The 15,957-nt window shown below is 42.2% G+C and overlaps 1 protein-coding gene across 4 annotated transcripts in view; it reads left to right on the top strand.

The window, feature by feature from the left end:
* Window positions 1-15,531, top strand: part of STYXL1 (serine/threonine/tyrosine interacting like 1) — a 66,263-nt gene extending 50,732 nt beyond the window's left edge. For all 4 annotated transcript variants that reach the window (XM_029220469.1, XM_029220468.1, XM_029220470.1 and 1 more), the window contains 3 exons: window positions 4,280-4,377; window positions 5,982-6,094; window positions 15,310-15,531. In XM_029220469.1, the coding sequence (XP_029076302.1) occupies window positions 4,280-4,377; window positions 5,982-6,094; window positions 15,310-15,441 (343 nt within the window). In that variant the 3' untranslated portion in view covers window positions 15,442-15,531. The remainder of the gene's footprint in view (window positions 1-4,279; window positions 4,378-5,981; window positions 6,095-15,309) is intronic.
* Window positions 15,532-15,957: the final 426 nt, after the last annotated feature.

The raw sequence follows: 15,957 nt of genomic DNA, 5'->3' as shown, positions 1-15,957 counted from the left end.
AGTGGTTGAGAGCCTGCCTGCCGATGCGGGGGACACGGGTTTGTGCCCCGGTCCGGGAAGATCCCACATGCCGCGGAGCGGCTGGGCCCGTGAGCCATGGCCGCTGAGCCTGCGTATCCGGAACCTGTGCTCTGCAACGGGAGAAGCCACAACAGTGAGAGGCCCGCGTACCGCAAAAAAAAAAAAAAAAAAAAAAAACTTCGCAAACTGAGAATAGAAGGGAACTTCTTTGATCTAAAAATAAAATTCTACAAAAATCTCTATAGCAAACATCACAATTGATGAAATGTTGAAAGTTTTCCCTCTGAGCCTGGGAACAAGACAAAGATGCAACTATCACCATTTCTATTTAACATTGTACTGGAGGTTCTAGTTGGTGAAATATGGCAAGTAAAAGAAATAAAATAGGAATCAAAAGGGAACAAAACCTTTCATTATACACAGTCTAATTGTATACACAGAAAAGCCAAAACAACCTGCAGATAAATTATTGGACTTAAATAAGTTTGCTGAAATTTTAAAAGCATATAATTTACAATAGGACAAAAATATTAAATATCTAGGATTATACCTATTGAAAGATGTGCAAGATTTCTACACAGAAAAGTATACAGCATTACTGTGAATTACTAAAGATTATCTAAATAGCTACAGGATGTTAGTAAAGATCACCGGAATAAACAGAGGATGTACCGTAGTTGTGGATTAGAAGAATCAATTTTGTAAAGATGTTGATTCTTGCCCAATTGATCTATAGAGTCAATGGAATGCCAATAAAATTCCAATGGATTTGTGAAAATTGATACAGTAATTTTAAATTTTATATGGAAATACAAAGGGCAAAAATAGCTGAATAGTGAATAACAACAAATGGGAAAATTGACTTGACCAGTTTCGAAGACTTAAAAAGAAACACAGCAAGTAAGGCATTGTGATATTGGTGCAGGATAGAAAAATAAACCAATGGAGCAAAATGGAGTCCAAACACAGACCCATGTGTATACGGACACTTGAATTATGCAAAGATTTTCTCCTATATTTTCTTCTAAAAGTTTTGTAGGGCTTCCCTGGTGGCGCAGTGGTTGAGAGTCCGCCTGCCGATGCAGGAGACAAGGGTTCGTGCCCCGGTCCGGGAAGATCCCACATGCCGCGGAGCAGCTGGGCTCGTGAGCCATGGCCACTGAGCCTGCGCGTCCGGAGCCTGTGCTCCGCAATGGGAGAGGCCACAACAGTGAGAGGCCCGCGTACCGCAAAAAAAAAAAAAAAAAAAAGTTTTGTAGTTTTAACCTTCACGTTTTATGATACATTTAAAAAAAATATTTATTTATTGCTTCAGGTCTTAGTTGTGGCATGTGGACTTCTTCGTTGTGGCATGCATACAGGATCTAGTTCCCCCACCAGGGATGGAACCTGTGCCCCCTGCAATGGGAGCACAGAGTCTTACCCACTGGACCACCAGGGAAGTCCCCTGTGATACATTTTGTGGTTTTTTTTTTTTTTTTTTGCGGTATGCAGGCCTCTCACTGTTATGGCCTCTCCCGTTGCGGAGCACAGGCTCCGGACGCGCAGGCTCAGCAGCCATGGCTCACGGGCCCAGCCGCTCTGCGGCATGTGGGATCTTCCCGGACCGGGGCACGAACCCGCGTCCCCTGCATCAGCAGGCGTACTCTCAACCACTGCACCACCAGGGAAGCCCCCTGATACATTTTGAAATCAGTTTTTGTATATGGTGCCTGATATGGAACAAAGTTCATTGTTTTGTATGTGGAAGTCATCACTGTTGAAAAGGTGATCCTTTTCCTGTTGAATTGCTTTGATACCTTTGTTGAAAATCAGTTGACCATACGTGTACAGGATTATATCTGGATTCTTTGTTCTTTTTCATTGATCTATGTTTTTCTTTATACCAGTTTCCCACACTTGTTTTTCTCTTTTAAAAAAATTTTTGTTAAAGTATAGTTGATTGGGGGCTTCCCTGGTGGCGCAGTGGTTGAGAATCCGCCTGCCAGTGCAGGGAACATGGGTTCCTTCCCTGGTCTGGGAAGATCCCACATGCCGCGGAGCAACTAAGCCTGTGCGCCACAACTGCTGAGCCTGTGCTCTAGAGCCTGTGAGCCACAACTACTGAGCCCACATGCTGCAACTACCGAAGCCCATGCTCCTAGAGCCCGTGCTCTGCAGCAAGAGAAGCCACCGCAATGAGAAGCCCGCACACTGCAATGAAGAGTGGCCCCCGCTTGCCGCAACTAGAGAAAGCCTGCGCGCAGCAATGAAGACCCAACACGGCCAAGATAAATAAATAAAATTAATTAATTAATTAAAAAAAAAGTATAGTTGATTTACAATGTTGTGTTAATTTCTGCTGTATAGCAAAGTGACTCAGTTATAGATATATATTCTTTTTCATATTCTTTTCTGTTATGGTTTATCACAGGATATTCAATATAGTTCCCTGTGCTATACAGTAGGACCTTATTATCAGTTCCACACTTGATTACTGTAGCTTTATAATAAATCTTGAAGTCAGGTAGTGTTAGTCCTCTAATTTTGTTGTTCTTTTTCAAAGTTGTTTCCTTTGAATTTCCATATAAATTTTAGAATCAACTTGTCAGTTTCTATACAGAAGCTTGTTGGAATTTGGACTGGGACTGAATGGATTCCATAGGGCAATTTGTGAAGAATTGACATCTTAAAAATGTTGAATCTCCCGATTCATTAACATGGTCTATCTTTCCGTTTACTTTGCTCTTTGGTTTCTTTCAGCAATGTTTTATAGTTTTCAGTGTACAGTTCTTGCACATCTTGTATCAGATTTCTTCCTAAGTATTTGATATTTTTGATGTGATTATAAATGGTATATTTAAATTACAAATTTCTTGGGAATTCGCTGGTGGTTAGGACTCTGCGCTTTCACTCCTGGGGCCTGGATTCAATCCCTGGTCGGGGAACTAAGATCCCGCAAACTGCGCGGCATAGCCAAGAAAACTCAAATAAAATTTAAATTTCTGATTGTTGCTAGTATATAGAAATCCAGTTGATTTGTATATATTAACCTTGTATCCTTCAGTCTTCTCCGCCCAGATGTCTCCTCCATTTTAAGGCTTTCCCCAGCTCCCTCGACTTTTCCCTGCCCTTCCTCTTCAGGAGCACGTGCAGGTCTCTATCCTAAAGCCTAGCCAGTTGGATTGGGGCCATTTGTTTATGTGTCTGCCTCCCCCATCAGACTGGGAGCTCCTTGAAGCTGGGAGGGGCCCTATTTGATTCATCTTGTGTCCACTAGGGTCCAGCTCAAGGTCTGGCACACAGTAGGCATTGAGTGAGTATCTGAGGAAAGAATGAATGGTTGGGGATAGATGGATGAATGGATGGTGGATGGGTGGTCAGGTGTGGAGGGAGAGAGGGATGAGGGGGAAGGGAAGGATGGATAGACGAATGAATGAATGCAGGGTGAATTGTGCTTGTATTTGTCACAGCAAGTGCTCATGCAGAAACTAAACCAGGATATTTTCATTTCTGAATCTGCTGCAACTTTCTGCATACCACAGTGAATGAATGTCACCAGTAGGCCACAGTCTTCATAAATAACATTTACCAAGTGCGCACTGCACACTAGGCATTGTGCCAAGCTCCTTGCGGGCATCTTCTCATTAAACATGCCACGTACCTCATCTCCCTCCTCTTTCCCCCTTGATCATAAAGCTCTAGCCACTCTGATCTCCCTATTGTTTCTCAAACATATGAAACATACTGCCCTCAGGGCCTTTGCACTTGTATTCTCTACCTGGAACACTCTTTCCTCATATAACTGCCTGGCTTGTTCTGTCACCTCCTTTAAACCTCTGCCCAAATGTTACCTCCTCAGTAAAGCCTTCCATGACCATCCTATCTAAAATAGCAGGCCCACCACTCTCCATCCTTCTCACCTTGCTTTCTCCATTTAACATAGCAGATTCATTACATATTCCTTTCCACCCTCACTATCTTTGCTGTATTCTAGGAAAGCATCAGGTTTGTTTAATAATAATAATGTCACATTTATTGGGCACTACCGTGTGCCAAGCAGATTGCTGAATGCTTTACATAGATTCATTGACTTAATCTACACAACACCCCTATGAGGTAGGTGCTGTTTTTTTTGAGAGCGGTTCATTTATTTGCCCACATCTCCCTGATGCTAGTTCAGCCTCCTTCCCCTATGATCCCATCGCTGTGGGTGAAGGATGCCACAGTAGGGCTCTGTGTGAGTTTGCCTGATTACCTGTGCTTTTCTTCCATTTAGTTTTGCAGGTGACGCCGACAAGCTTCTGCACATCCAGATAGAAGATTCCCTGGAAGCCAACATTACACCCTTTTTACGCCACCTCTGTCACTTCATTGGTAAGGAGCATTCTTTAACCAGGCAACAACTGGTCTGTGCCCAGGGAGCAGAGGGGCTGTGGTACCTCATCCACATGCCTATTGCTGACTGCCACTCCCAGCACTCAGGAGAAAAAGGGCAGGGCCCAGCACACGCCCAGCCAGGTGTGGCCAAGCCCTGGGACAAGCCTGCCCCCCGGGGGGGTCCTTGGAAATATGGGCAGCCATGCGTTTACCTTGGGAGCAGTGGGGCCAAATGAGAGCCCCAGACTGTGGATTGAGTGCCCTGTGTTCTGGCCCTGGCTGGATCGCTATGTCCTTTCATGCCTGGCCAAGCTCCAGTCTCGGCATCACTGTGCCTGTTGTGAAATGAGGGTGCTGGCCCATCCTGGGTGCATATGTTCATGAAGGCCTGCTCCAGGCTAGGCTCCGGTGACCTGCAGGTGAATCTCACTCTGTCCCGACCCTCCTCTCTGGTCAGTATGGTGGGGTAGAAGGAAGACTCCAGAGCCCTTCCATCTCTAAATTTCATGGTCCCCAGTGTGTGGGCCCAGTGCCCCTTCTGTTCTCCTACCACACACAGCAGTGCCCACCAGCCGCTTGCCTCACTGAGGGTGGAGTTTTCAGTCATACTAAGGAGAGCAAGATCCCTGGAGAGAGCAAGGTTGTGTCCGGTTAGAGGCCCACCCCAGGACGGCCTGCTCAGCACCAACACAGTCCCCAGCCTGAGAATGGCATTTTGGCCCAGACATCCTTTATTTTTCTGGGAGGTTGTAGCTATCACTTGCCTAGGAGCTGAGACTGAGACTTGCCCTGGGTCCCATCATGGGGTGGCAGAGCCCTGTGGCCCAAAGAAGCCCCCTCTCCAGCTCTACCTCACTGGGTGGCTCTGAGCCAACCCTTAACTTCTCTGTGCCTCAACTTCCTTATCCATACAATGAGGCAGTTGACCTTAATCATTTGAGTCATCCTCCAGCTCTGACAGTCTGTGATTTTGCACTTGGTATATTTATCTTCAGTTCTTGGGGGTTACCAACCAGCCTAAGATGCCAGCTTAGGTTTCCTTCCCACCCCTCACTGGGTGAGGTTGACAGCCCCAGGGGCGTTATTGAGTGTGGTTAGCTGACACTTGTGTGCCAGGCACTGGGCTAAGCACAGTGCAAAATCTTATCAGGTAGGTAGTATACTGTTGTCACATTTTCCAGATGAGGAAACTGTGGGTTAGAGTGCCCAAGCCCAACAGCCAGTACTTACTGGTTGTGATTCACATCCAGTCTACACTGCCTCTATCAGCACCCAAGTGCCCTTGGGGTATAGTCCTTTTATCCCTACCTGGGGAGGTCAACTGGTAGCAGACCTTCCTGGGATGGAAGCCTTCATAGCCCAGAAAAGGCCTTTGCATGATAATGCTGAGTGCCCAGGCGTGATTCTCTTGAACTGCCAGCTAAGTCTGAGGATCCCCATTTGCCAGGCAATGAAACAGTATCCTAGAGATGTCATGTGACTTGCCTAGACCATGGTGTGCTGGTTCTGAACCTACTCTTGGACCCACTGAGGCCAGTCATCTTACAGACCCACAAGGAAGGGGGCCACGCACAACCTCACACCTTTCCTTCCTTTTGCAGAAGTTCACCTGGAGCTTGGCTCTGTCATCCTGGTCTTTTCCACCATGGGCATCAGTCGCAGCTGTGCGGCCATCTTGGCCTACCTTATGCACCGAAATGAGCAGACCCTGAAGGTATGTATCCCCTGGTCCAGGAGGTGGGGTCAGAGCTGTGCCTCAGAGGAGTGGGTCTCCAGCACCGACTTGGGGCCTTAACTGGGGGTGGGGGGCTTGGGAGGGAAGGGTCAGGGAGTGGAGCCCCAAGTCCAGGGCTTTACCCAGCATACTACATCCAAGGGAAGGAACCCGAGATCTGGGTTAGAGACCTGAGGCTGGGCACACAGGGCAGGCCCAGGGACTCAGGCTGGGCAAGGCTGTGGCCAGCAGCACCATCTGTGTGTCCCCCAATGCTGTCAGTCTGTGTACCAGTGTTTGTTCAGGGTTTTCCAAGGGAGGTGCGTTTTGGCTGTTGCCATGTACCTGTTGGCCATCTGTATGTCTTCTTTGGAAAAATGTCTATTCAGAATCTTGGCCCTTTTAAAAATCAGATTTTTTGTTTTTTTGCTATTGAGTTGTATGAGTTCTTTATATATTTTGGGTATTAACCCATTATCAGTTACATGATTTGCAGATATTTTCTCCCGTTTCTTAGGTTGCCTTTTCATTTTGTTGATGGTTTCCTTTGCTATGCAGAAGCCTTTTAGTTTGATGTAATCCCACTTGTTTATTTTTGCTTTTGTTGCCTTTGCTTTTGGTGTCAAATCCAAAAAGTTACCACCAGACTGATGTCAAGGAGTTTACCACCTATGTTTTCTTCTAGTAGTTTTATGATTTCAGGTCTTCCACTTGAGCCTTTAATCCATTTTGAGTTGATTTTTGTGTATGGTGTAGGATAGTGGTCCAGTTTCTTTTGTTTTTTGGCTGCACTGTGTGGCTTGTGGGATCTTAGTTCCCCAACCAGGGATTGAACCTGAGCCCCTGGCAGTGGAAGCATGGAGTCCTAACCACTGGACCGCCAGGGAATTCCCACCGGTTTCATTCTTTTGCATGTGACTGTCCAGTTTTCCCAGCACTACTTATTGAAGAGACCGTTCTTTTGTCATTGCATATTATTAACTCCTTTGTCCTAAATTAATTGACCATATATGTATGGGCTTATTTCTGGGATCTCTATTCTATTCCATTGATCTATGTGTATATATATTTTATGCCAATACCATACTGCTTTGATTACTATAGCTTTGTAATATAGTTTGAAATCAGGACGCATGATGCCTCTAGCTTTATTCTTCTTCCTCAAGTTTGCTTTGGCTATTTGGGGTCTTGTCATTCCATACAAGTTTTAGGACTGTTTATTCTATTTCTCTGAAAGATACCTTTGGGATTTTGATAGGGATTGTGTTCAATCTGTAGATTGCTTTAGGTAGTATGGACATTCTAATAGTATTCCTCCAATCCATGAGCATGGAGTATCTTTCTATTTATTTGTGTCTTCTTTAATTTCTTTCATCAGTGTCACAGTTTTCAGTGTACAAGTCTTTCACCTCCTTGGTTAAATTTATTCCTAGGTATTTTACTCTTTTTGATGCAATTGGGATTATTTTCTTAATTTCTATTTCTGATAGTTTGTTATCAGTGTATAGAAACACAGCTGATTTTTGTATATTGATTTTGTATCCTGTAACTTTACTGAATTTGTTTATTAGTTCTAACAGTTTTTTTGTGAAGTCTTTAGGGTTTTCTATATATATGTTGTATGTAAAGAGAGACAGTTTTACTTCTTCCTTTCTGATTTGGATATCTTTTTCTTACTCTGTCTAGGACTTGAAATACTACGTTGAATAAATGTGGTAAGAGTAGGCATCCTTGTCTTGTTCCTGATCTTAGAGGAAAAGCTTCCAACTTTTCACTGTTGAGTATGATGTTAGCTGTCAGCTTGTCGTATATGGCCTTTATTATGTTGAGGTACATTCCCTCTGTACACACTTAGTTGAGAATTTTTATCATAAATGGATGTTGAATATTGTCAAATGCTTTTTATGCATCTCTTGAGATGATCGTGTGATTTTTACCTTTCATTTTGTTAATGTGATGCATCACGTTGGTTGTTTTGCAGATGTTGAACCATCCACACATCCCTGGAACAAATCCCACTTGACCATGGTGTGTGTGATCCTTTTAATGTATTGTTGAATTCAGTTTGCTAAAATTTTGTTGAGGATTTTGTATTTATGTTCATCAGTGATATTGGCCTGTAATTTTCTTTTCTTGTGGTGTCCTTGTCTGGTTTTGGTGTCAGGGTAATGCTGGCCTCACAGAATGAATTTGGGAGTGTTCCCTCCTCTTCTGTTTTTTGGAAGGGTTTGAGAAGGATTGGTATTAATTCTTGTTCCAATGTTTGGTAGAATTTGCCAGTGAAGCCATCTGGTCCTGGACTTTTGTTTTTTGGGAGGTTTTCGATTACTGATTCCATCTCTTTGCTAGTAACTGGTCTGTTCAGATTTTCTTATTTCTTCATGGCTAAGTCCTGGTAAGTTGTGCATTTCTAGGAATTTATCCGTTTCTTCTAGGTTGTCTGATTTCTTACTATCTTTTGTATTTCTGTGGTATCAGTTTAATGTCTCCTTTTTCATTTCTGGTATTATTTATTTGAGTCCTCTCTCTTTTTTTCTTGGTGAATCTAGCTAAAGCTTTGTCTATTTTGTTTTACTTTTCAAAAAACTAGCTGGTAGTTTCATTGATCTTTTCTATTGTCTTTTAAGTCGCTATTTCATTTATTTCCCCGCTTATCTTTGTTATTTCCTTCCTTCTGTTCACTTTAGGCTTAGTTTGTTCTTTTTCTAGTTCCTTGAGGTGTAAGGTTAGGTAATTTATTTGAGATCTTTCTTATTTTTAATGTAGGCACTTATTGCTATGAACTTCCCTTTTAGAACTGCTTTTGTTGCATCTCATAAGTTTTGGTATGTTATATTTCCATTTAATCTGTCTCAAGATATTTTTTGAGTTCTTGTTTGAATTCTTCTTTGACCCATTGGTTGTTAAGTAGCATGTTCTTTACTTTTCACATACTTGTGAATTTTTCAGTTTTCTTCTTGTAATTGATTTCTAGTTTCATACCATTGTGATTAGGAGAGATGCTTGATATGATCTAAAAATTTTTTTTGACATTTTAATTAATTAATTAATTATTTAATGGCTGCACTGGGTCCTCATTGCTGTGCGTGGGCTTTCTCTAGTTATGGCAAGCGGGGGCTACCCTTCATCGCTGTGCGCAGGCTTCTCATTGCTGTGGCTTTTCTTGTTGCAGAGCATGGGCTCTAGGCGGGCGGACTTCAGTAGTTGTGTCATGCGGTCTCAGTAGTTGTGGCTTGTGGGCTCTAGAGCACAGGCTCAGTAGTTGTGGCACACGGGCTTAGTTGCTCTGTGGCATGTGGGATCTTCCCAGACCAGGGCTTGAACCTATGTCCTCTGCATTGGCAGGTGGATTCTTAGCCACTGTGCCACCAGGGAAGCCTGCTTGATATGATTTTAAACTTAAATTTATTAACACTTGATTTGTGGTCTAATATATGGTCTATACAGGAGAATGTTCCATCTGCACTTGAGAGAAAGTGTATTCTGCTGCTTTTGGATGGAGTGTTCTGTAAATGTCTGTTAAGTCTATGTGTAGCTTAAGTCCAGTGTTTCCTTACTGATTTTTTCTGAATGATCTATCCATTGATGAAAGTGGGGTATTGCTGTCTACTTCTCCCTTTAGGACTATTAATATTTGCTTTGTATATTTAGATGCTCCTATATTGGGTACATAAATATTTATAAGTGTTATATTCTCTTGTTGGATTGACCCCTTTATAGTGACCTACTTTTGTGTCTACTACAGTCTTTGTCTTAAAGTCTATTTTTGTCTGAATAAATATAGCTAACCCAGCTTTCTTTTGGTTTCCATTTGCCTAGAATATCTTCTTCCATCCTTTCACTTTCAGTCTGTGTGTGTCCATACATCTGAAGTTATTAAACCACCACTTTTACATTAGATTATTTTGAATTTTACTGTATATTTACCTTTACCAGTGAGATTTATAGTTTCATATGTTTTCCTGTTACTAATTACTGCCCTTTTATTTCAGCTTAAAGAAGTCCCTTTAACATTTCTTGCAAGGCCTAGTGGTGATGGACTCCTTCAGCTTTTGCTTGTCTGGAAAACTCTCTACCTCTCCTTCAGTTTTGAAGGAGGACAACTTTGCCAGGTGTAAAGCAATTTTTGGTTGGCAATTTTTTTCTTTCAGCTCTTTCAATATATTATGCCACTCCTTCCTGGCCTGCAAAGTTTCTGCTGAGAAATCTGCTGACAGTCTTATGGGGGTTCCCAAGTTGTTTTTCTGTTGTTGCTTTTAAGATTCTTTCCTTGTCTTTAGCTTTGACAATTTAAGTATAATGTCTTGGTGTGGGTTTCTCTGGGTTCATCTTGTTTGGATTCACGGGACTTCCTGAATCTGGAAGTTTGTTTCCTTCCCCAGGATAAGGAGGTTTTCAGCCATTATTTATTCAAATAAGTTTTCTGTCCCTTCCTCTTTCTCTTCTCCTCTGGGATCTCTATAATGTGAATATTGGTCCTTTTGATGTCCCTTAAGTCCCTTAATCTATCTTCACTGATTTTTAAATTTAATTTTAAACTTTTATATTGGAGTATAGTTGATTAACAATGTTGTGCTAGTTTCAGGTGTACAGCAGAGTGATTCAGTTATACATGTATATACTCTTTTTCAATATCTTCACTGTTTTTAATTATTCTTTTCTTTTGCTGCTCTGAATGAATGAGTTCTACTGTCTTTGAGTTTGCTGAGCCTTTCTTCTGCTTCATCTAGTCTGCTGTTGAATCCTTCTATTGTATTTTTCAGTTCAGTTATTGCGTGCTCTGAGACTTCTATTTTGTACTTCCTTATATTTTCTATCTCTTAGTTGAGATTCTCACTTTGTTCAGGCATTCTTCTGACCTTGGTGATCATCTTTATGACTGTTACTTTGAACTTTTGTCAGGTAAATCACTTATCTCCATTTCATTAAAGTGTTCTTGTGAGGGTTTCTTTTTGTTGCATTTGGAACATATTCCTATGTTTCTTCATTTTCCTTAACCCTCTATGTTGGTGTCTATGCATTAGATAAAACAGCCACCTCTCCTAGTGTCTCATGTAAGAGATGAACCATATTGTCCAACCCTTCCCTATCTCTTTGTTATCTCTCACAGCTTTGTGATTGTTCAAGCAGCCTACTTTGTTCTTAGTGGTTCACCGTAGTTGAGGGTGTGCCAAGACCTGTCAGCCTTCCAAAGGGAAGGATCTCAGTCTGCACCTAGATTCAGGCTGATTGGAAGCCAGACCCTCAGGCAGCAACTTTTAAAGTGTGCAAAAATATCTCTTTAAGGGGAAGAATGGAAAAAGGGTGTTTCTGTATGCTTTCTTTGCACTTAGCCCTGGGCTGATAATCCAGTTAAGAACTGTTTGTTTACTACTGTCCTGTTAAACCCATGAACACAAGCCCCACTGGCCACTTGCTTTCAATTCTTTTGGGTATAGACCCAGAATGGAATTTCTAGATCATATGGTAATTCTCTTTTTACTTTGTTGAGGAACCACTGTTTTCCATAGCAGCTGCACCATTTTACATTCCCATACATAGTACCATAAGGTTCCAAATTCTCCATTTCCTCACCAACACTTATTATTTTCTTTTTTTTTTTTAATAGTAGCCACCCTAATGGGTGTGAGATGGTATCTCGTAGTTATTTTTTCTCTTTTTTATTGCATTAAAACATACGTAACAGGGGCTTACCTGGTGGCGCAGTGGTTGAGGGTCCGCCTGTTGATGCAGGGGACACGGATTTGTGCCCCGGTCTGGGAGGATCCCCCATGCCCTGGAGCGGCTGGGCCCGTGAGCCATGGCCGCTGAGCCTGCGCGTCCGGAGCCTGTGCTCCGCAACAGGAGAGGCCACAACAGTGAGAGGCCCGCGTACAGCAAAAAAACAAAAACAAAAAACAACAACAACAACAACAAAAATACATAATATAAAATTTACTCTCTTAACCATTTTTTGAAATAATTTTTAAAAAATAAATTTATTTTTTTGGCTGCGTTGGGCCTTTTTTGCTGTGCTGCTGTGTATGCAGGCTTTCTCTAGTTGTGGTGAGTGGGGGCTACTCTTTGTTGCAGTACGTGGGCTTCTCATTGTGGTGACGTCTCTTGTTGTGGAGCACAGGCTCTAGGCATGTGGTTTTCAGTAGTTGTGGCACAAGGGCTCAGTAGTTGTGGCTCGTGGGCTCTAGAGCGCAGGCTCAGTAGTTGTGGTGCATGGGCTTAGTTGCTCCGTGGCATGTGGGATCTTCCTGGACCAGGGCTTGAACCCATGTCCCCTGCATTGGCAGGCAGATTCTTAACCATTGCACCACCAGGGAAGCCCCTGTCTTAACAGTTTTTAAGAACATAACTCAGTAGTGTTAAATACATTCATAATGTGCACCCATCACCACCACCTAGCCCCGTAACTCTTTTCATCTTGTAACACTGAAACTCTATATTTATTAAACAATAACTCCGTATTCTCCCCTCCCGCTAGCCCATGGTAACCACCATTCTCCTTTCTGTCTTTATGATTTTGACTACACTAAGTACATCTTATAAGTGGAATCATAAGGTATTTGTTTTTTCATGAGTGGCTTATTACACTTAGCATAATGTCCTCAAGGTTTAACCATGTTGTAGCATATGTCAAACTTTCCTTCCTTTTTAAGGCTAATACTATTCCCTTGTATGTATATACCACATTTTGCTTATCCATTTATTCATTGATGAACACTTGGATTGCTTCCACGTTTTAGCCATTATGAATAATGCTGCTGTGAACATGGTTGTGCAAATATCTCTTTGAGACCCTGCCTTCAACTCTTTGGGGTATATACCCAGTAGACGAATTACTGGGTCATATGGTAGTTCTAATTTTAATTTTTTGGGGGGATCTCCATACTGTTTTCCACAGTGGCTGTACCATTTAATACATTCCATCAACAGTGCACAAGGGTTCTAATTTCTCCACATCCTTGCCAACAGTTGTTTTCTTCCTTCCTTCCTTTCTTTCTTTCCTTTTATAGTACCATCGTAATCAGTTTGAGGAAGTATAGCATTGTAGTTTTGATTTGCATTTCCCTAATGATTAGTGATGTTGAGCATCTTTTTGCATGCTTATTGGCCATTCATATACCTTCTTAGGAGAAATGTCTACTCAGAGTCCTTTGCCCATTTATTAGTTGGGTTGTTTGTTTTTTGTTGTTGAGTTTTAGAAGTTCCTTATATATTCCTCATATTAACACTTTGTGCATTGAAGAGTTTTGGCACCCTTGTTGGAATCATTTTACTATATATGTGAGCATTTATTTCTGGGCTGTCTATCCTATTCCACTGGTCTTAAATGTCTGTCTTTATGCCAGTACCACATTCTTTTATCATAGTTTTGTAATAACTTAAAAGGTTTGAAATAAGGTTGAAATATAAAACAGGTATATGATTTGCAAATGTTTCCTTCCATTCTGCGTCTTGCCTTTTCACTCTGTTGATTGTGTCTTTTGATGCACAGAAGTTTTTTTTTTTTGATGTACAGAAGTTTTTTATTTTGATATAAACCAATCTATTTTTTCTTTTATTGCCTGTGCTTTCGGTGTCACATCCAAGAAATATTTGCCAAATCCAATATCATGAAGCTTTTCCCCTATGTTTTCTTTCAAGGGTTTTATAATTTTAGCTCTAACTTTATGTCTTCCATCATCTTGAGTTAATTTTTGTACATGGTGTAAGTTTACACTTGTTTCATTCTTTTGCATGTGGATATCCAGTATTCCTAACAACATTTGTTGAAAAGACTCCTTTCTCCATCGAATAGTTTTGGCACCATTGTTGAAATCATTTTACTATATATGTGAGCATTTACTTCTGGGCTGTCTCTTCTATTCCACTGGTCTAAATGTCTGTCTTTATGCCAGTACTATATTCTTTTATCATTGTTGTGTAATAACTTAAAAGGTTTTGAAATAACGAAGTGTGAGAACCCCAACTTTGTCTCTCTTTTTTCACAATTGTTTTGGCTATTCCAGGGTTCCTTGAGATTCAATATGAATTTTAGGATGGATTTTTCTATTTCTGCAAAAAACGCTGTTGGGATTTTGATAGAGATTACATTAAATCTTCAGATCACTTTGGGTAGTATTTGCATCTTAACAATATTAAATCTTCTATTCCATGTACCTGGGATGTCTTTCCATTTATTTTAGTCTTCATTAATTTCTTTCAGCAACACTTTGCATTTTTCAGGGCACATGTCTTTTACCTCCTTGGTTAAGTTTATTCCTGAGTATTTTATTCTCTTGATGCTAGTGTAAATGAAATTTTCTTAATTTCCTTTTCGGATTGTTCATTGTTAGTTAGATACACAAGTGATTTTGTATCCTGCAACTTTGTTACATTCGTTTGTTCTAACAGTTTTTTGTGTTTAATCTTTAAGGTTTTCAACGTACATTAAGTTCATGTCATCTGCAAACAGAAGTAATTTTACTTCTTCCTTTCCAATTTGGATGCCTTTTCTTTGTTTCCTAATTGCTCTGTCTAGGACAGTGTTGAATAGAAGTGGTTGAAGTGGGCATCCTTGCCTTGTTCCTGATCTCAGAGGAAAAGCTTTCAGTCTTTCACCATTATGATGTTACCTATGTACTTTTCATATATGACCTTTATTATGTTAAGATAGTTTTCTTCTAATCCATAGTTTGTTGAGGAACTGCTTTTGCCTTTTCCTTTTTCCTCTATCCTCAATCCAGATGGAGACCAGCTGGTCACCTTCCTTCATGTAATAACCTTTCCTGCATTTGGGCGTGGGCACCTAAAAGAAGGCAGCTTCAGTTTTTCTTCTTCAGAGAATTTGCCGAAGTTCTCTTCCCCTTTCCATTCATTTATCCACTTACAATGCAAATCTTTGTCGAGGCAGCACTGAGTGCCAGGCATGGGCATGGTGCTTTCCTGTCCACAGGAGGTTTCACATATGTTTTCTCAACCTTCACAGGAGCCATCTGACATAAGAATGATTTCTGTCTATATTCAGAATGCAGAGGGGCTTGCCCCAGGCAGAGCCAGCTCCTACAACTCCTTGCCCTAATCTATTAACCCCAAGCTGCTGCTGTTTCTTTGTCCTGCCCTTAAGCTATGTTTCTGACCCCTGGGCAAGTGCCTCCTGTCCCCTCTGAGCTGGCTGTGATCAAGGTGGTAAGGGCCCAGGTCCAATCCTGAAATCTGCTTTTCTCTCCTTGGGTTCACAGAGGTCCTGGGCCTACGTCAAGAAGTGTAAAACCAACATGCGTCCAAATCGGGCTTTGGTGGCTCAGCTGTCAGAGTGGGAGAAGGTTGTCCTTGGAGACATCGTCACAGACATCTTGGATCCACTCTACTGATTTTCTCTGTGGCCCAGCTATGGGTCCAGAAGAACCTGCCTTGGGAGCTTTTTGTGGGTAGTGGGCCAGGGTGTGTAACCAGGAATGAGAAGGCCTTTGCTGCCTGGAGCCTTGTGTCAGCCTCCCGCAGTGCTTCTTCCCAGGTTCCTCATTTGTGCTAGCACAGGAGGTGCTCAGACTCAGCGAGAACCCGCATCCCTGGGGCATCGTGGACCCACCCCCACTGCACCCCTGAGGCTGCTTCTGGAGGAGCATCTGGTGCCAGAGCAGCTGCCCCTCATGTCCCCCATAATGTGGACCCTTTGGAGGCTGCTGGGTGGGAGCTCCAAGGGTTCCCCCAGCCTTGTGTTGTTCCACAGGGGATGTCACAATGCCCACCCATGGGCGGAGATCCCCCAGCCCCAGAGGTGCCAAGCTCAGCCTTGGCTCAGGCCGCAGGCTACACAGCTTTGAGAGGCTCCTGGCACAAGGGCATACCCTCGCCTCATCCCCAGTTTCAGCATCCCTACTGCTCCA

The sequence above is a fragment of the Monodon monoceros genome, unplaced genomic scaffold, assembly GCF_005190385.1.
Source record: "Monodon monoceros isolate NGI ecotype Baffin Bay Population unplaced genomic scaffold, NGI_Narwhal_1 Super_Scaffold_13, whole genome shotgun sequence".
In the NCBI taxonomy this organism is placed as follows: domain Eukaryota; kingdom Metazoa; phylum Chordata; class Mammalia; order Artiodactyla; family Monodontidae; genus Monodon; species Monodon monoceros.
Note: the sequence above shows the minus strand (reverse complement) of the source record. Positions and strands in the feature narration are given on the sequence as shown.